The following is a 19,949-nucleotide window of genomic DNA, read 5'->3' as shown; positions in this document are numbered from 1 at the left end:
ATACATGATAATATCGGTATGTCATCAGTATCGGCTGATAATGGCTTTAAAATGATCAGTCGTCCAACATGGTTTTTCTTATTTTGCACAGGTAATGAATATTACATACATTGAGAAGTGCTGTATTTTTTCTGCATGGCAAATATCTGTTCTCTAAACATTGGATTGTGTTGTTAATGTTTTAACTTGCATCTTGAGTCTGTTCATCAGTCGCCGGAGTTCCTTTTTTGAATGACGGATACAAACTGCCTCTGCCTGCTGCTGTTGACAGTTATCTCCTCTTACGCAGAGCACGTGGCCAGTTGGTCAATGGCTACAGGCTTTACTGAATGTTCAAGGGCAATTTTTTGACTGAGACACAGGCAACATGAGGCGATGCAACAGTCAGCTTTTGTTGCCACTAGTTCTTCAATGTCGGTCTGGTGTGTCTGGGCCTTTCGAGCCCAGTCCACTGTGACTGTAAACTGATTCCACTGTCACATCTTTTCCTGTAGGAGGGAAGTGTACATCTTTATGGTGTTAGCACAGATCTGTCCTCTTGTAAATATGAGAAAGAATAAGCTTTGTGACAGAAGTTTTTGAAAGGGCCGTGTGAAAACGGTCATGGGAGCACAGAAGGAATAGTGTTGATGGGGCTCTATAATAAGTGTCTGCATGTAATTCAGGTTTATGTGCTGTTTGATTGCTTTAAAGTGAACCGATAAAACAATAATATCTGTGTCAGTCATGCAGGAAGAAATGTAAGTTTTAATGTCGAGCCAGTTGTTGGAATTTGAGTTATTAGTTATTTGTCAAGACTTCAACGTTGTGAAATCGACTGAGTGTGTTCACTCTGCTCAGCTCCACCACTTGCTGCGTCTTGCCCAATTGTGCTTATGTAAATAAATATTGCAAACACAGTCAATCAGTTACATGTTTCTTTTTTTATTTTCAAGAAGATTTGTTTGAGCATTTTTCACCTTTATGAGACAACAGAGGCACATGTTGCATACTATCAGATGTTGTCCTCTTCTCTCACACAGGCTGTGGCTCAGAGAGGTTAGAGGTCACAGGTTAGAGGTCTGTAGGGTGAGCAGGGAGAAGAAGGCTGTGTGCACTACTCAGCATGCTTTAATTTCTGTCCCTTTGGGCATAGCTGCTCTCCAACTGTTACCTCCTGCCACCACTATAACTATATTTCCTCTCCTGTGTGACAGTTTCGTCTCATTAAATAGTCAAATCTTGATCTGAAGATTCTGCACACGATCAGCTTGTAATTAAGAGCTTTGCTTTTCTGATACGGGCCCATTGCTGCATGTGTAAAAGTCATTGATACCTGGCTTTGTGACAGCAGTAATCTCCCTGACAGGAGCCACAGATGGGAGGGTTGTGTTAAATGATCAGTGGGTTCAGCTCCAGAGAAAGCAGCTCCCTCCTGCTGTGTGACTGTGTCTGTGTTCTTCATTTTAACATGTATTTACATGGGTTTTTGGGTTGGACTGCAACAGCGGGGCAAAGTTTGGTGAATGCCTCCACTTCGTGTTTCAAATTAAAAGCCCTCTAATGTTTCATATACGGTCCAGCCATAGGTTTTGTCTTGTTCTCCATCAACCACCCGTCTGTGTCTCTAACTCAGGTTACTGATTCATGTGTTCAGTGTCACACTGTGTGAATATTTGTCGTGTATTTATCTGTAATTGTCTTTGTGTGTCTGCTGTGTTGTGTGTCCTATGTCTGTGTGTGTTACCAGTAGTAGTGAGAGGCCCTGGATGGATAGCCTGGACCCTGAAACCCTCTATGTGTCTCCAGAGCAGACTGGACAGCCCACACTCCCCCTCCCCACATCGGATGTCCCCAACTTGGCACTAGGGGGGTAAGAAGCCTTCAGTCTACCCTGTTCTCCCATAGCACTTTGGGGGACAACAGGGGCTCGTAGAAAATCTGTCATCACCCAGTGTCCTCTGTCCACACCATGCAGCCATGTCAGTCAGTCTGTACATAGAAAACTATAAACAAAAACATAAGAGCCACAGTTCAGTGGGCTTAACCACAAAAACCCCTCTGGAGCCATGGAAATGTACGACCCTCCTTCCACAATAATCATATATTTGTGCATGTGCAATGAAGCAGAATATGGATGCATGATAGCCACCTGTCTCATCACACAAAAACAACAAAATTTAATACACACACATCACACTCGCTCTCAGCAGGCATAACCAGTAACTTATGAACCAGTGGCAGCAGCGGCTAGAAAAATATCAGTAACCTGGAACAGCGGTTGTTTTTAGATTTTAAAAACTCATCCTCTGATGACTAAAAACGTTAAAAGTCAAAGACGAAATACTAAAGTTGAAAAAAGCTTTGCTGTGCGTACAGGAGCACAGAATTTAATGTTTTTTAACAGGATCTAATCAGAGCAAGAGTTCAGTTTTTTTTTTTTTTTTGTTTGCCAAAATCTTAAATGAGACATTTAGGATAAAGTGATCTTGATGAAAAATCGCAGAATCGCACATGATATGTTCAAGGTGCGTTTGAAACATGATTATCTGCCCATAATTTATCTTTATATAGTTTCTGGCTGTGATAAATGGTGTACGTTTGGTGTTTGGTTTAAAAAAAAAACAAGCCTTTCAAACTGCCGGTGGGTTTTAGGGTTCAGAGGGCAGTTAAAAGCCTCATTTCCACCACACCCTTTCAGTCCAGCACCTCTGGAACCAGCAGTAAGCCTTCAGACATGGTACCTAGACCCTCGGTGTGTTCAGACAGTCCTCTTAAATGTGGGCGGGGTTGTTGTCACTCACTGCTCCGTCCAGCACTCGCTGTATTTCCTCATCAGCGGTGACACAGATGGAAGTCTGCACCTGGTTTATCGTCCACAGAACGAGGCTGCACGCCCACATTTTCAGAACAAAATAGAACAGGCTGCAGTGAGAGTCTCTCTCCATGGGATATTTAAAAATAGCAGCTTTGTGCATTTAGTCCTTCTCAGGCAAGCTCAGGGGTTTAGTGTTGCTGTAGCCCACAGGAAGTGAGGATTAGAATATATGACCTTCACATAATCTGGTCGAAATTAATGTATTTTAAACACTTGAAGATCCCCTCATTACTAAAAGTGTCTGTCATCCAAGAGAGACAATAAAAACTAATGGCAGCGCTCGACAGTGCGAGCGTTTCACTCGCATTTGCGACTAAAAATAGGTGTGTGCGAACTGTAAAAAATATTTAGGGGCACATGTGCGCATAAAAAAATCAGTCGAAGCAGCCTATATTTTTGTCAGTAAAAAAATATGATAATCTAACCGCAAATGTTGGAGGAACTCCAGCTGCCTTCCCTCTTCCCCATGTGATACGGTTATGGGCAGTTTTCCAAGCCACTGTCGGCACAATGAATATAAGTCCCACTGTCGGCAGCGTGGAAATAAGTCAAAGTGTGGAGGAGACGGACCGGGTTAAGTGGCAGACCTCCGGGGAAGCCTGCTCTGTTCTCCCCGCAGTTAGGGACCGTTCTCCACGGCCAGGCTGTCGGCTGGGTGAAAATAAGTCAAAGTGTGGCGGAGAAGAGGGACCAGGAAAAGTGGCGGACCTCCGGGGAAGCCTGCTCCGTTCTCCCCGCAGTTAGGGACTGTTTGCCACAGTACCGCTGCTGGGTAGGGTGGAAATAAGTCCTGCAGAGTTTCAGAGGACCTGGAGAATGTTTTAGGATAGTAATAACATTATATAAGATAATCATATTGCAAAGATAATATATATAAGATAATAACATTAAAGACAAAATTAAATTGCAATACTTTTTCAAAACTTGATGATTTTACCTTTCTGTACATTTTGTATACAAATTCATTAAATAATTTTGCTTGTAAATGTCTATTTGCATCACGTTTATTATGGAAAACACATTATTTGATCGATTTACATTGTGCCCCTAAAGTTCTTTGTGCACTCCTTACTTTTTCAACTTAGGAGCACATGTGCTCCTTGGGAAAAAGTTAGCGTCAAGCCCTGAATGGAAAGGTCAAAGTTGTCACAGTGAAATTTAAGGTGTGCTGATGGATTCACGTCATCAACTCATGCATTGAGTAACATTACAAGTTAATGTTCCACCTTAAAAGTTGCCGGCAGTCGGCCCAGTGAATGAAGTTATTTTTTCTCAGACTCCAGCTGCTGTGAGAGGCAGCAAAACATCCTTTCATTTTATAGTTACAGTTTACTAATAAAACTCTCCACAGTATGAACAGTGGTTACATGAGCCTCAAAACCAGACACAACTCAGCCCTGAGCAGAGTGACCGTCTTCTACTGACCAATCAGACTGCAGTGTTCACAGCTCCACCTTTTAGTACCAGATCTGTGTGCTAGGTACCCCAACAGAGGGGGGACCAAACATGGGGACGGTTAGGAACGGTTCTATTGGTACCATCCACAACTTTTCAGAGTGGAAACAGAAACATACAGGACTGCCTGGTGGAAATGGGGCAAAAATGAATACAAAATACAACCATTTAAAGTTGTACGCCCTCCCCTTAGCCCAAAAAAGTCCCCTGTTTTGCACCACATCCTCCCCCGTCATAAATAATGAACCGTCCCTAATACCCTGAGATGATGATAGATGTAAAGCTTTCCATAAAAGAGATTTGGTTCGACGCTTTTAGAAAGACGCTCTTGTTATTTCACTGACTTGTTTGTGGTCTTAGGAAAATAGCATCCTGAGATAATTGAGTGCTGTCATGTTGCAAAATAAATACTCACTAGTTTGTGTAACTTTTTTATTTTTGCGCTATATTAACTCCACTGTTTTGTTCCATACATCCCTGGAGTTCACCTCGTTCCATTGGTGTGTGTATTTGTGTGTGTGTGTGTGTGTGTGTTTGTGTGTGCACAGTGGGCTGCACACAAAGACCAAAGCCAGTGTCATTTGACATCGGCTGCCCTCTGTTTTTACACACACAAATCACACACAAACCAGTGCAGCCTGCAGGACAACAGGGTAAACACAGACCCCCTCAGGCCGGAACCTAATTGTTAGCCGCTGGTGTGGCTAGTCCGGGGATTAGCTACTGGCTGGGGAGCACTATTCACTCCCTCTTTCATTCCCTTTGCCCACTGGGCCTTATCACCATCAATCTGACACCCTGTTTATCTGACGCTGCAGCTAGATCTGCTGGCCTAGGAGAAATGTTCACAAAGGCCGTGGATCATCAGCACTTTGATTGTGGGAGCCCAAATGGCCATTACTTTCTCTGGCCCCAGTGATCCCAGCAGCCCTCCATGATCTCCATGCAGTTGTCAGTCCCAGTCCCAGAGCCTGGAAAGCCGACCTGAAGGCCTGTCACTTTGTGTCTGTCATTTGTGCTCTCCTTCCATCTCAAACCAAGGCGACTCCTCGGCCAAGTTCTGTTTGTCGTGTTCATGTTCCAGTGGACGGGTTCTCCATGTGGATTGGTTTGTTGCCGCACACTGTTTTTCTCTGCCTTTCGTGCGCTGTCGGCTGCCTCAGTTTAACCTTCAGCAGGACTTACCAACAAGTGTTCGATCTGGAGTTTACCACCACCCTCTGATCGCTGCGTCAGTTTAGCTTCATTGTCGTGTTGTGTTCAAAGAAGAAGGAAAGAAACGAACACATTTTGCCGTCATGGCGTCTTTTAAGTTGGATTTTCTCCCTGAGATGATGGTGGACCATTGCTCTTTGAACTCTAGTCCTGTGTAAGTAACTTCACTTTTGAAGTTCTTTCTTTTTTTTTTTTTAAGGTTGTCGTATGTCTCTGGAAACCAGCTTGGACAGATCGGTCATTTTTAAAGTCTTTATTGTGATTTTGTATTTAATTAGTAATAATCAGGAGCAGCTGTGTTGTAGAGCGTAGCAGTGTAAATCATCATGATGCAATATTACATCAGTTCTTTGCACGAGACAATATTTGCCGATATTACAAAGTCTGCCACGATACAATTTCGATTTGATGCAATTCAGGGGCCTGTGATGAATATGAGGCGATATTAAATACACAATTAACACAGTGTGTTACAGAAGAAGCTAACACCCCTTTCATTTTTGTTTTTGGCTATAACAACACATCAGCAATATAAATTATTGTAAACTGACTCCACTAACACACATTACACAGCACATAGAATAAGTCAACCTTCAGGGTTTTCTGTCAGAGACCTTTCTGGAAGAAATGTTTTTATTTTAACCCAAACCATGAACTGTTTCCTGTAACTTCAGGGTTATCTGACTCGAAGCCTTAAAGGCAAACTTCTCCCACCAGCCATAAACATAGATTAACAGTAACGTCATTTAAGTTCTCTGAAAAAACTGTCAAGCTACACAGACGAAACATTTGTTTTTGCTAGTCACCCATTGTTAGCCTAAGCACCTTTACATTGCATGAATTAGCTTAGCGGCTAGCAGAGTTTTCTTCTGCTCATAGCTTAAAAAGTTGCATGTATTATTTATATTTTTTGTTACTCACTGTTGGTTTAAATCACAGGTTCTCTCTATAGAACAGCAGAGTTGAATTTCATGTTTTTTCAGCCCAACATTACTGAAACAGCAGCTAATGTTGCTACAAGGAGTTAGCGGAATGAGATGCCCGACAAGGCAGTTAACTTTACGTCGTGTTTCATCTCGTAGCAGCGTTGTTTATGTACGGCATGTGTAAACAGTTTGTCTGTTGACCCGTATTTTCTCCAAAATCTGAAATATTTCCACACTGCTGATTTATTCCTGAATAAACATCGTCATCGTCTTTCTCCTGGCTGCTCGACATTATCTATCTGCTGCTGTCTGATGGTGACACAGAATATCAAAATAACGCGAATACTAAATATGATGATATAGATCGATGTTTTCTCTTTGCATTGATGATGTTGGATCGTTGATCGTTGAATCAATATAAAGATCCAGATAGATGGATGGTAACACCCCTAGTGGAGTGTCAGGGTGGCACCCTTCAACACGCCTTCCTTTAAGGTTTGGTTTTGTGTTTTGACTGATTCAGATGATAATCACTTTGAGTCCTTATGGAAGTCTGCCTCTGATTCTTTGCATATTATCTTTGCATGAAACAGTGACTCAAAGTTCTGTGCTCAATAAACTGCTCTAACAAACTAAAATGAACAATCCCACTTCAGTCATCATGACCACATCATCAGTATTCTTATTTCCCAAAATAGTCTTTGAGCATATTTCCCTTGAAAGTTATGTCATTGCATTGGTGTATACGGACATGTTTGATGTTGTTGCAGTGTTCCTACAGTCATGGAAAACCTGGAAGAGCCATGAAATGTCACAGTCACCTTTTCCAGGCCTGGAAAGTTAGGTGTTTTTGTAACGATACATTCATTCTGAGTTGATGCCTGCAACATGTTCCCAAAGAAGTTGGGACAGGGACATGTTTACCACTGTGTGACATCACCTTTTGTTTTAACAACACTCAGTTAGTGTTTGGGGACTGAGGACACTAATTGTCCTAATTGAAGTTTTGAAAGTGAAATTCATTGCTTGATCTGCATCTTAAGTTGTTCAACAGTCCTAGGTCTCTGTTGTCATATTTTGCATTTCATAGTGTGCCATACATTTTCAATGAGGGACAGGTCTGGACTGCAGGCAGGCCAGTCTAGTACGTTAGTGGTGGACTTGCAGCTGGGGAAAGGCTGTAACGGAGAATAGCGGCACTTTCTAGCTGAAAAAAATCACAAATAAAAGCTTCTAAACACGACTGAACATGTTCCAGAGAAATGACCACAATAGCCCCTTTTCCACCAACATTTCCAGGAACTTTTATTTCCAGGAATTTATTTACCTGGGTAAAAAATTCCTGGTATTCTGTGTGGTTTGCGTTTCCACCGCACCTCAGTGTTCCAGAAAATTTATTCAAATCAGGCTGATGACGTCGATGATTCGGCGTGTGTCCTGTATTTAGCTCCGCCAGCTTGGCTGGTTACATGCTGGTGTAGAGAGTTGGGGCTGTTTGTCTCAGCCAGCAGCTCAGTCTAAAAGTATTTTACGATAAGTGTCAAACTAAGTTAGTCTACATACAGACAGCTGTCATTTGAGCTTATTAGTAACAAATCACTATCAGCCGAGCTAGCGTGCTGTCCTTGTGTAAGACATAACGTTAGTGTCGGTGGATGAGAGACTGTGGACGCAGCATATTGAATATCACTGTCTATATGTTGACATGTTCATGCTGATGAACACATGTATTGATAAAGTATTGGTTTCTTACTCGCTAAGGGTTAATGTCACTCACAGTAACGAGTGTAGCTGCCGTCAACTCGAGTCATTTTCGAGTTATCTTTCGTTTCCACCGGGACCGCTCAGCTGTTCAACGGATACGGTGTTGTGTAGGCGTGTGTGTATGTGTGTGGAGGAGTTCAGCGCCAGCACAAAAGAACCAATACCTTTAGTGCTTATCAATACTACGGCCTTTCATCATTTAGCCCCGGGGCTAATTTAGTACCGGGTTTCGGTACCCATCCTTAATCAAAACACAAATTAAGTGAAGCTTGTGGAAATGAAAAAAAAAGTTTGCAGCAGCTGCCCACGCCAGGAAGTGCGGAACACTGCAAGTGTGTGTTCCACCAAGCAGCGTTCTTCAGCACACAGCCCCGCCTCTCAAGAATTCCAGGGAATCTGAAAAGTCCTACCTCCCCTACTTGGTACTTTTTTCACGGAAAGTTTGGGGTTGAGGGAAAGTTTTTTCCCCCGGTAATTTTGGTGGAAACGTGCCAAGGTTTTTCAAAATCCCGGGTAAATGATAAAAGTTCCTGCGGTGGAAAAGGGGCTATTGACAACCAAGATTACATGTTTCACTGGTGTTAGCATCATGTTTTCCTGATGTTAGCATCATGAAACATGATGCTAACTACATGTAGAAGCGTAGACCATGTAACGTAAGTACTTGCAGTATAAATCTGGCACACTATGACATCATACTGTAGCCAGAACAGAGAAATGTTGTAAACCGGTTATTCAGAGTGTTCTGCAGTCTGAGGTCTGTGCTCACAGGGATTACATCTACATATGTTTACATCAGTATTTAAAAAATTTGGCCATGTTTAATATGAACATCCATCATTGTAACACTATGTAAGACATAAAATACAGAAACATATAATAGGTGCCCTTTATACAGTCTTATTGCAGATCAGATACTGACATCAGTAGTCAATGAGCTAGACTGTAAAATTGCAGTTATGCAAAATGTTATACTCCCAGTGGTTATTTGTGACAGGCTTAGTTAATGTTCATTTCAGTGGATGTGTAACAGTGTAAAGGCCTGAACTCTGCATGTTTTGTTGGATGGATGTTCTTTAGGTGATACGCTAAGTTAGGTGTTTCCTCTCTTGGTTGGCACGTAGTTTAATTCTGCTTCATGTCAGTCTTGAAAGATGCATTTATCAGTCAGCAGCCCCTTTTAAACTGCCCATTAAAGGTGGAAGTGTCATGTCATTATTCCTGCTTGCTGTCTGTGTAAAAGGCACAATTGTGGAACGGGGGGACAGTTGTCTCACCTTTAAGGAGGTAGCGGGGGTAGTGCTGGTGCCGAATCAATGCAGGAACAGATGGGTGTGACATTTTGCTGGCGTGTTATATGTGTGACCCTCTGCTGGGAGATTTAAAATGCAGTAAGCAGCTAACTCGAAGAAGAACAGCATATTGTGGAGATGACTAGGTCCGGGAGCTCCTTACCCTCTGAGCATAGGAGGAAATTAATCATCATATAACAGGGACTGTAAATGATTGTTAGTATTATATTAAAAAGACACTGCCCACCACGTTATCTTCTTTGTCACACGAGAGGCCGAAGCTGTTGTGCCACACGTCACGCCTCGTTCGCTCACCAAAGGCCGACATCTGATCTTAAATCCCAAACTGAGGCAGCGTTATGCCGGTGTTGTGCAGTTCTGTGTAAAAAAGCAAAGGCAGCGTAATGAAGGGTCTTCGTTGTAGCTCCATCGTGTGTTTCCCACAGAATTAAATGATAGTTGTGGTGGTAGGTGGTAAGGCTGGAGGGGCACAAACCTTCTGTTGCTGCCATTACACAAGTTAGACGTGACACTGCCACTGACGGAGGGACTGCATAGTGTGTGGTTTACATGGAAACGCAGCCAGTTTCAGTTGAAGTAGGTTGGAATAACGATAGATGTGGATGGATCCGTTGTAGGTGTGTTTGTCAGTCCAGTCTGATGCCTTCCACTAAAATGACAGTGCTGTTGTTGAAGAAATAGAACGTTCTGTTGTTATATGAATTAATGAACGGTTGGAGCTTGGCACTCTGTTGCAGCATCTGTGCCCAGAGTACACTCGGCCAGTCCGAATGTGGTGCTCTGAATAACCAAACTGTACGTTTCCACAGTGCTCTGAATTTACCAGTGGTCCAGTTTGTGCCAGACTGTGCTCTATTTAGGAATGCACCCAATTGTGTTAGTAAGCGAGAGTGCAAGAGCGAGGCATGCAGCTCCACAAAGAGAAAATCACTATGTGGTGGTCAGGTTTGATATTGTGGCAGGCTGCCAGAAATAAATTTTTGTGTGGGAAACCAATATGCCAATATTTTTATATTAACAACGACTATATGTTTATGTGAAAGGTGAACTATCACCAACTGTGCAGTCTCCTCTCCTTTGGTGTTATTGAGAACAGCTTTACTGTTTTGGATCAGTCACACTGTTCTCATCAACTGTTCATCCACCAGCAGCTGTTTCCAGTGAAAAAACTCACTGTACACCACCTGGCCTGCACCAGACAGCAGTGAACACAGTTAAAGACTGACTAGTGAACACAGACCTCCTTTACACCTCGCTTTAAAAAGCATTTTGGGTCATCAGATTGGACTTCCACTTTTGTAAAATGAGTAGGGCTGCCCTACGACAAAGAATTTTCCCAGTCGACCAACAGACCTCATCAGGATCCATCAGTGGAGTAGTCTCCTGCATGTTTCTGATATGAATGTAATGATTAAATGATATATTTTGGTGGTTTGAGTTGAAGGTGCGAGAAAGAATAGTATCAGTAACATTGTTAACACTGTGCTACATTACAGAGAAATACAAAACCGTACTAATGAACCTTCATTAATGTAGGCCTATATTTTATCTCCAAGTGCACGTCACACACTGAGCGAGCTGCCTGTTAATGACGCTGTGGGCTAATGGGCATGTAGCTACTTCCATGTTTCAGATGATACGTCATGTTTGTAGTCGACCAATGAAGATGAGTTTACATATCACCTTGGGTTCGTCCTTCACCTTCTCAAAATGATCCCACACTTTGGATTTCCTGCCCGACATGTTATTAACTAGCCTGTGGAATAACTGCAGGTACCAGCCCTGGAGATTAACCTGACTCCTGTCTGACTGCTGAGCGTGGACACTTCCTGTGTCTGTCCTTTTAAAGTAAAGTCCCACATGGTCCAGTCATATAGGTTTGGATTTATTTTGACAAGGCGCAGCTCCTGATAGAGTTTTGCATTTTTTTGTTTTCTGTGACGAAGCGAACAATGAAATCTTGCTGACTAATGACCTTTCTGGTCAACTAACGTTGCATTGTCATGTCAACAAGTAAAACATAACTAAAGGTTAGCTCCATTCTCTTCACTGTGACCTCTGCTTTGGACTGCAGTTTCACATAGGTCACATACTGACCACACTGTTATGACACAAAGCTGGTTGAAAATTGGCAGAGTATCTCTTTAATGACAAAAGCACAATCTCCAGTATCATGAAGTCTACTATGTATTTCACAGAGAGCAGTGAAAAGATGCAAGGATGCTGTGATTATGATTGGTTTGAGTTAAAAGAACAGGGCTGCAAATAACAGGAGAGAGCGGCAGTGAGAGTCAAAACGCCAGGTTTTAAGTGGCGTCTGTCTGTAGCCAAGGCTGTTGAGGTTGACATCTGTTGGTGTGAAGAACTCAAACTATTATTTAATCACTAAGAGTGAACAATGTGTTTAAAGTGTGCAAGTTGAAAGTGGAAGACTCAGAAACTAGCAAAGTTTTGATGGGATATAAAAGTTTGGAAGCCTGTTTTCCATCTACATAACAGTGTCAGAAGACGTGTTGTTGGGAGGTGGTGTCATGACATAAGTAGCATGACAGTTGTTATGTATTAATAAATATCATGTTGTGTTTGTACAAAGAAAAACTAAGATGTTGACCTCAATCTCTCTTTGTTTGTGCATGTGGCAGTGAACAATTGCCTGGTATGTAATAAGCATCCTCATATAATTACTCTTAGAGGTACAATATGTGATTGTTATTATGGCGCAGTCTGATGGCTAGAAATTTTTTGGCATTGTTCGTTTCTGCAAAACATGAATACATTGGATTTGTACGTTATTATGTAGCGGAAATCCTGAAACTTTATATTTCAACAACGCTGTGGTTATGGTGGTTTGGTTAGTTATGCTCAGGAAAAGATAAAGTTTTGGCTTCAATTGTGTTCACATGGAATCATGGACATGATAGATGGCACAGCTGATGTCATGTGCGTGGATGAGAGCAGGACGGTAAAATTAGGTGAGGCCGGGAGAGATTACTGGTAACACTAACTGAAGACGAGTTGACATTCAGAGTTAAAATATTTGAACTTTTTGCCATCCTTAGCAACAGAATTTACAACCAGATGTTACGTAGCTCCTTCACACACGACAAAAAATGTGGACATCTGCACAATTACTGATATCCAATATATAACAACTTAATTGACCGATACTTCTCTCGATATGTCCACTTTTCCCCACTTAGTTTTAGCGATCATCAAGTCTCTTCTGTAGTGGAATTAACATCATATTATACATTCATACTCTTATCGTGATGGCCCACCAGCAGATGGAGACATGAAATACAACACTGTTCAGTGTATGTATTGTGCACAATAAGAAAAAGATGATATGCTGATATTATCGTTCATCCCTACTAGAAAAATTATGTGAAATATGAAACATAAAATCATTTTATTTAACATGCTTTATTACAGTCTTTGTAAACAATTCGACATCACCTTCACAAAATATTGTTCTGCATATTTCATTCTACCAGCCTGCCATTCTGTCGAACTGTTTGTTCGTCTGGTGCTGTCTGGAAACGGTTCTCCGTCTGCCTGATTCCATGTGAATGCCGCATTAAAACACCCAGTTTTGGGGGCACAATACTGACAGGAAAAGCAGCGATATCTCGGTAAAAACAACTGTTAATGCCACTATTCCCATTTGAAACACAACCACATTTTGGAGCATAAAAAGCTGAAGGAATTACAGCAATGACTCACTAAAACATAACTGGTTTTGTTGTTTTGTTGGTCTCAAACCCTCATTTCGTCCTCCTCCAGATGACAAAATCAGCTTAAATACCACCAAAGGAGTGTTGATATGATACATACAAAATGTGCACATATAAGGTGTTCATGTTTTGCAGAAGTGTACAATGCCAACATGTTCTTGTGGCGACTGGGCTGTATGACGTAGATAATCATAAGTTTTTCTTGCACATTTGTTTTGCTGAACAATCTGCAACTGAAGATCCAGCAGTCTGTTGTTGAATTGTCGTATTTATGTGAATATGTAGTGTGTTTGTATAACATGCTTCTGGTCTCCATCTAATGCTCTGGTATTTGTCTTTGCAGTGGGAAGAAGATGAATGGGTCTCTGGACCACCCCGACCAACCAGATGTTGATGCCATTAAGATGTTTGTGGGACAGATTCCACGGTCCTGGTCTGAGGAGCAGCTTCGTGAACTATTTGAGCCTTATGGAGCAGTTTATGAGATAAATGTTCTCCGAGACCGCAGCCAGAATCCACCACAGAGCAAAGGTCAGCCTGCAGTAACTGTTTTCATTTCAGTCTGTAGTAGTTTAGAAGTAGTAGTTTTTAGACATAAGAATCTTTTGGCCCATTTTCTTGTGTGTGTTCAGGTGTTTAAGGACAGGGAAAAACATGTTTTCAGAGATCAGTTACTAGACCTTAGTATACACAGACCCCTTTCCACCAACATGGAACTGGTTTTGTTCTGGTACCTGCACCTAATTTTGAAGCGTTCAGAGCATTTCAACCAAAAATAAATCGTTCGCAAGCCAAAAAGTTGGTTCCCAGGTGGAACCAAAAATTACCAGGTTTTCCTTTAGCTGAAGTTTGAACCATGGTGGCGTCAGTGGGCGTGTCACATTCTACAGGTTACAAAGAGGATAGAGAAGTAAAGTCAGAAATGATCAAAGAGCATGCAGTGGTCTCAGTAACAGCTGGTCTATGCTTGTTTTTTGGGAAAAACAAATGTCTTTCTAAATAGAACAAAAGTTCACAGGTGATCAATTTAATCTGTGATTATGCTATTGTTGTCTACTTCCACAGTGCATTGTTAGGTGTGGTGATATATCGAATATACATGATGTATCGCAGCTTGTTCTTCTTGGGTTGTATAAAATGACAGTATCACAAACATCAAATATAAATGGTGACGTTATTTTTTAAGCCACCGGCATGAGACTCGCTTCAGCGAGACCCATAAACATGATCTATCACACATACCCCTCTGCCCGTCCAGACCACTTTCTCCTGAGTCATAGTGTGTAAGCAGGTGAAGTGTGTTCTCATCTTCAGGGATCCAGACTGCTTTTATTTAGTCACATTTTGTGACCACGAAGCACCACAAAATGTCACAGTGAATAAATCCTCACATTTAAAGGCGCAGCAGCAACAGTTTAACTGTGTGCTAACTGCTAACAGCTAACAGCTATCTGATCGAGTTCACAGCAAAAACATCAACACTTGTGGCCCGAGACGAGCTGGAATCGTCAAAATAAAAGCACCAGTGGTTCCACTTTGATTTATTTAATTATAACAGTACTTTATTTAACTCTATCATAACAATACATTATTTAACTTGAATCTAACAGTATTTAATATCACTTTACCATAACGGTATTTTATTTAACTTTTTTATGACAGTAGCTACTTCATTTAACTTTACTCTATTTTATTTAATAATTTTGTATTTCAGTAGTCTACAGTGCTTCAGAGATGTCAGAATATTGCAAAATATATCGTGTATTGCCATATAGCCTAAAAATATTGCGATATATTTTTAAGCCATATCGCCCAGCTCTATGCGTTGTGCAGCGCCCTCTGTGGATGACGCATCGTTGATCACAGTGTTTCCACTCAAATCTGGTTCGCCAGATAGCACCAGGTCTCCATGAACCATGAACAGAACCAGAGCTGTTGGTGGAGAAGGGGTCATAATGTACTAATTACACTTTTAATGTGACAAAGTCCTTGTTTTCATATTAATATCTTATCATGATTATTTAACAGTTACTTCTGGTAGTTATTATCATTTTTTAATGAATTTTAGAGGTAATATCTTTAATAGTTATATTATTAATAGTGTTTTTGATTGGTGAGGACCTCATAATGACCTGGTGGTGCAACTGCCCAGAGATATAAGAGTTTTACACAGCACATGTGCTGAGTCAGGTGTGTGACAGAAGGTGTCTTTCATTCCCCGGCAGGCTGCTGTTTTATAACATACTATACTCGAAAATCAGCCTTGGAAGCACAGAATGCTCTGCACAACATGAAGATTCTTCCAGGGGTAGGTGGCTCTTTAATCTGACCTTTCAATGCATGCTGGTTCATATGGAAGCTTTGGACTTCCTCTCTGTGGTTGGTCATTAACAGCTGAACCAAAGGTGGGATGCATGCAGTGTCTGAGCTGATACAGCAGCGAGCAGGTCTGTCGTTTGGAGTCCAAGTGTCAACAGTGTTGGAATTATTTCTTTGTCTTTCTTGTATTTAAAGGAATAGTTTGAATCTTTTGAAGTGGGGTTGTATGAGGTATTTCTCCAGTCAGTTTATTACCTACAGTAGATGTCAGTCGGCACGCCCCCAGTTTGGAGAAGCAGGCAGGAGTCTGACACAGAAGCTAAGCCATTTAAGTGAACATTGTATTTAGAATATTTTCACGGCTTTACTTTACCGTCAGACAGGATTTCTGACGGGAAACTGAAGCCATAATAATATCTCTCTCTTCAAAGCCAGACTCCACTGAGAAAAACAGTGTTTTAACGTCACTGAACTCAGGAGCTGCTGGTCTACTGCTGCCTCCATCTGTGAGTTAGTTTGAGTTATTGTGTAACTTTGGCGTTTCACAGGGTTAGTTTGGATTCACCAAAGTCACACAATAACACAAACTAACCAACTGATCGAGGCAGTGGTACACCAGCAGCCTCCATGTTCAGTGAGCTAAAATGACTGTTTTTGTCAATGGAGTCTGGTGGCTTTGACGAGAGCATAGAAGAGGAACTAAAGCCATTAACTGCCCTTCTGTCGGAACGTCTCTCTGATGGAAAGGTAAAGCAGTATTAGCTGTGATTTAGCACGTCAAATTTGATGGAAATCAGCCAAACAATTTGAATTTTTTTAGTTGTGTTATCACAGAGAATTACTCCATGACACCAAGCGTGGAGTGTCCGGCTTTACAAATCTGTCATGTGCACTGGAGTTAGCTCAGGGCTTAACTAGCTTTGCATATTATTTTGCATGTTCAAGCCTTGGATATGGAACTCAAGACTTAGTGTCAGTGGTGCGACAAATTTACCTTATTTGCACTCAGCCCAGCTGCCAGATGAAAATTTTAGCATTGTACTTTTTCAAACCATAAATATTGGGGTTTTAAGGTATATCATGAGGTAAAAGTTGATGGTTATCATACCGTGCACATGTGCTTATCTACTGGGGGAAAAAAAGCAACTGGATGGAGAATTTCACCTTTATTTTAGTTACTTTTAAAGGGAGACTTTTTACACATAGTCAGCCAGGTTAAAGAGGAGGTTAACCTCTGAACCTACTGCTCACATCACTGATAGTCATCACACAACACACGAGTCAGCAGTATGAGTTCTAACGTGTTCTTTGTTGTCTCGTTCAGATGCACCACCCGATCCAGATGAAGCCGGCTGACAGTGAGAAAAACAATGGTAAGAATTCTCTATCATTTTCTTCTGTCTCCTTTGATACCAGCAAACAACTCTGTGTTAATTCCCTTTGTAATGACAATGACAGCCCTAAAAAAAACTTAATGCATCAAACAGTTGTAATTATGTAATTTGTGAATGTCATTATTTGGGTGAAACTGTTGAATGGCATCATTTACTATGACCAGTCAGGAACTGGTACCTATTTAATACAGCCTCTCCTGAACCATAAATGTATTCACTCTGAAGCGCTGCATCATCCAAATTATCCAAAGTAGTGTGGACGTGACCTTTAAACATTTTTATCCTGCTGAGAAAATGGGCAAAGCTTCGGAACCTCATACAGGACATTTCAAGTCAAGGAAAATCAACAGTGATGACGTCTGAATAATTCCTCTTGTTCAAACTGGTCACTTAAAGATCCTCCCTGAAGTTCCTTCAGTGCCAAACAGTATTTAAAAGTTGATCTAAAGCTAATCTGAGGCTTCTGCAGTCTGAGTAAATTAAATCATGTGGATGAAGTGTGGATTGTGTCACTTACATTACACATCACATTACTGTACTGTAGGAAGGATCTGTTAACGTCCAGTCTGATCACAGCAAGCAAAACCAGTTTCGATGTTTGTACGGGCACCTGACGGGTGTTTTCAGGCAGACCTGAAAAAATTGTGCCCCTTCCTTTTAAGAGACCCAGACTTCAGATTTTGTCCTGAATCTAAGTCAATATACTGATGACATCATTTGTAAAAGAGCCGCAATTAAACACATGTGCATGTTGAACGTAACGTTGCACCATTTACGTTGACACAGAGCAGGTGTGTTTGATGTTGTGTTGTGTTGAATACAGCAGTGGAGGACAGGAAGCTGTTTATCGGAATGATCTCAAAGAAATGTAACGAGAACGACATCCGACTGATGTTCTCACCGTACGGACAGATAGAGGAGTGCCGGATACTTCGAGGCCCTGATGGACTCAGCCGAGGTGAGGCAGAGTTGCAGAGAAGATAAAATTTTCCTCAGAGAAGTCTCCTCTCAGAGTCGTGACACATCGTGTTTCTCTCCTGCAGGTTGTGCATTTGTGACATTCACAGCGAGACAAATGGCCCAGTCAGCCATCAAGTCCATGCACCAGTCCCAGACCATGGAGGTAAACCTCAGCTTCTTTACGAAAAATAACATTTGATCTTGTGACCCTGATTTCAAAAGTGGTAAATTACGGTGTCTCTATTGTTGAAATATTACAGTGACAAATCATTCGAAGAAGCACAGTGTTGACGTCAAACTGTCAGAGTATAAAAATTTCCTGTGTCTGTGTCCAGGGCTGCTCGTCGCCCATCGTGGTGAAGTTCGCAGACACTCAGAAGGACAAGGAGCAGAAGCGCATGGCCCAACAGCTGCAGCAGCAGATGCAGCAGCTCAGTGCTGCCTCCATGTGGGGAAATCTCACGGGGCTCAACAGCCTGGGGCCTCAGTACCTGGCAGTGAGTGTCTGTTTGTGCTCAACCTAATGATCAGCCTGTTGACGAAGCAGTTTCCTCAGTTTAAACTTCCCCGTCACTTCCACTTTAGCATGTTGTTTCTCATATCTCCTGGCTTTAGCTTTACTTACAGCTACTGCAGCAGTCGGCCTCCACGGGGAACGCACTCAACAACCTGCACCCTGTTTCAGGTACACACACACTCAGAAACACACACAGACATGGTACCATGAACTATCATGATGTCATGTAAGGCAAAGTGTTCAGTATGTCAGTATGTTGTTGGCTGAATAATAATCACACTAGTGGCTTCTGGGTCTGAAAGACTTTCATGTCATCTGTCAAACCTGCACAGCCAGTGAACTCCAGAAGAGAACGCCTCCTTATATACTTGCTTTTATGCCTCTGCGGCGGCGAGAGCTGCAGCCAAAGGCATCATGTGTTTGGGTTGTCCGTCCAAACGTCCGTCCATCCCATCCTTGTGAACACAATATCTCAAAAACGCCTCAAGGAAATGTCCACTTGGACTCAATGATGAACTAATATGTTTTTGGTGGTCATAAGTCAAAGGTCAAGACCACTGTGACCTTGTCTGTCTCATTCTCGTGAATGTGCTATCTTAAGAAGGCCTTGAGGATATTTGTTCAAACTTTACACAAAGTTTGACTTGGACTTGAGGATGAACTGATTAGATTTTGATGATCAAGAGTCAAAAGGTCAAGGGTGCTGTGACCTTGCATCCATCTCATTTTGTGAACGCAATATCTCAAAGAAAGCTTGAGGGAATTTCTTCAAATTTGGCACAGAAGTTCACTTAGAAGGAACATCTTTGGAATAGAAGTTGATTGTTCTTTTGTCATATTGTACTTGGACAAAACCCCAGACAATCTCATGACCCAGGACAAATACCTGTACAAAGTATTTTTGGCTGCAAGCAAGACAGCCATCACACAGAGGTGGCTACAGGCTCGTCCCCCGTTAAAGGACGACTTGGATTGCAGTTGTTAACAAAATTCACTGTATGGAAAAAATCACCTTTCCTTTGAGACTGCAACTTGGTCAATATATAAACTTTTCGGGCCATTATTCAAAGTCATATCTCAGGAAGAGAAGTGTAGACAGTTGGTCAGATACTGAATTGGTGACTCTAATCTTGAAACTGTGCTGATTGTAAAGATCCTCTGAGCTGTCGGGGGAACAGTGGGTTTGAAGCGTCCATGTCTCACAGACATGGATGTAAACTGAAAGAGAAACTTGACGTGCGTGCAGAGACGTACAACCCATGGTGGTAATTGTAATTTTTATATACAGAACGGTCAGATGAAGGGTGAGCGCAAGCTTTAACGTCACTGTTTGTGTTTCTGTCAGGTCTTAATGCCATGCAGAACCTGGCTGCTCTAGCAGCTGCAGCTACTGCCACACAGGCCACGCCCACAGGCTCCAGCGCCATGACGACATCTAGCAGCCCACTAAGTGCACTAACAAGCTCAGGTAAAAAAAAATTACAACTACAGTACT

At 41.9% G+C, this 19,949-nt stretch overlaps 1 protein-coding gene across 7 annotated transcripts in view; it reads left to right on the top strand.

Annotated features, from left to right (window-relative positions):
* The window catches only part of LOC117252533 (CUGBP Elav-like family member 1), a 37,713-nt gene that overhangs the window by 2,988 nt on the left and 14,776 nt on the right, over positions 1-19,949 (top strand). For 3 of the 7 annotated variants that reach the window (XM_078173323.1, XM_033619544.2, XM_078173312.1), the window contains exons 2-10: positions 1,730-1,852; positions 13,608-13,795; positions 15,490-15,572; positions 16,908-16,956; positions 17,801-17,935; positions 18,021-18,100; positions 18,273-18,434; positions 18,553-18,622; positions 19,800-19,922. In XM_078173323.1, the coding sequence (XP_078029449.1) occupies positions 1,749-1,852; positions 13,608-13,795; positions 15,490-15,572; positions 16,908-16,956; positions 17,801-17,935; positions 18,021-18,100; positions 18,273-18,434; positions 18,553-18,622; positions 19,800-19,922 (994 nt within the window). In that variant the 5' untranslated portion in view covers positions 1,730-1,748. The remainder of the gene's footprint in view (positions 1-1,729; positions 1,853-13,607; positions 13,796-15,489; positions 15,573-16,907; positions 16,957-17,800; positions 17,936-18,020; positions 18,101-18,272; positions 18,435-18,552; positions 18,623-19,799; positions 19,923-19,949) is intronic. The other 4 variants (XM_078173325.1, XM_078173320.1, XM_078173319.1 and 1 more) reach the window with 3 other exon arrangements.

Source organism: Epinephelus lanceolatus, chromosome 2, assembly GCF_041903045.1.
Source record: "Epinephelus lanceolatus isolate andai-2023 chromosome 2, ASM4190304v1, whole genome shotgun sequence".
Taxonomy (NCBI): Eukaryota; Metazoa; Chordata; class Actinopteri; order Perciformes; family Serranidae; genus Epinephelus; species Epinephelus lanceolatus.
This window is presented reverse-complemented; position numbering and strand designations above follow the sequence as displayed.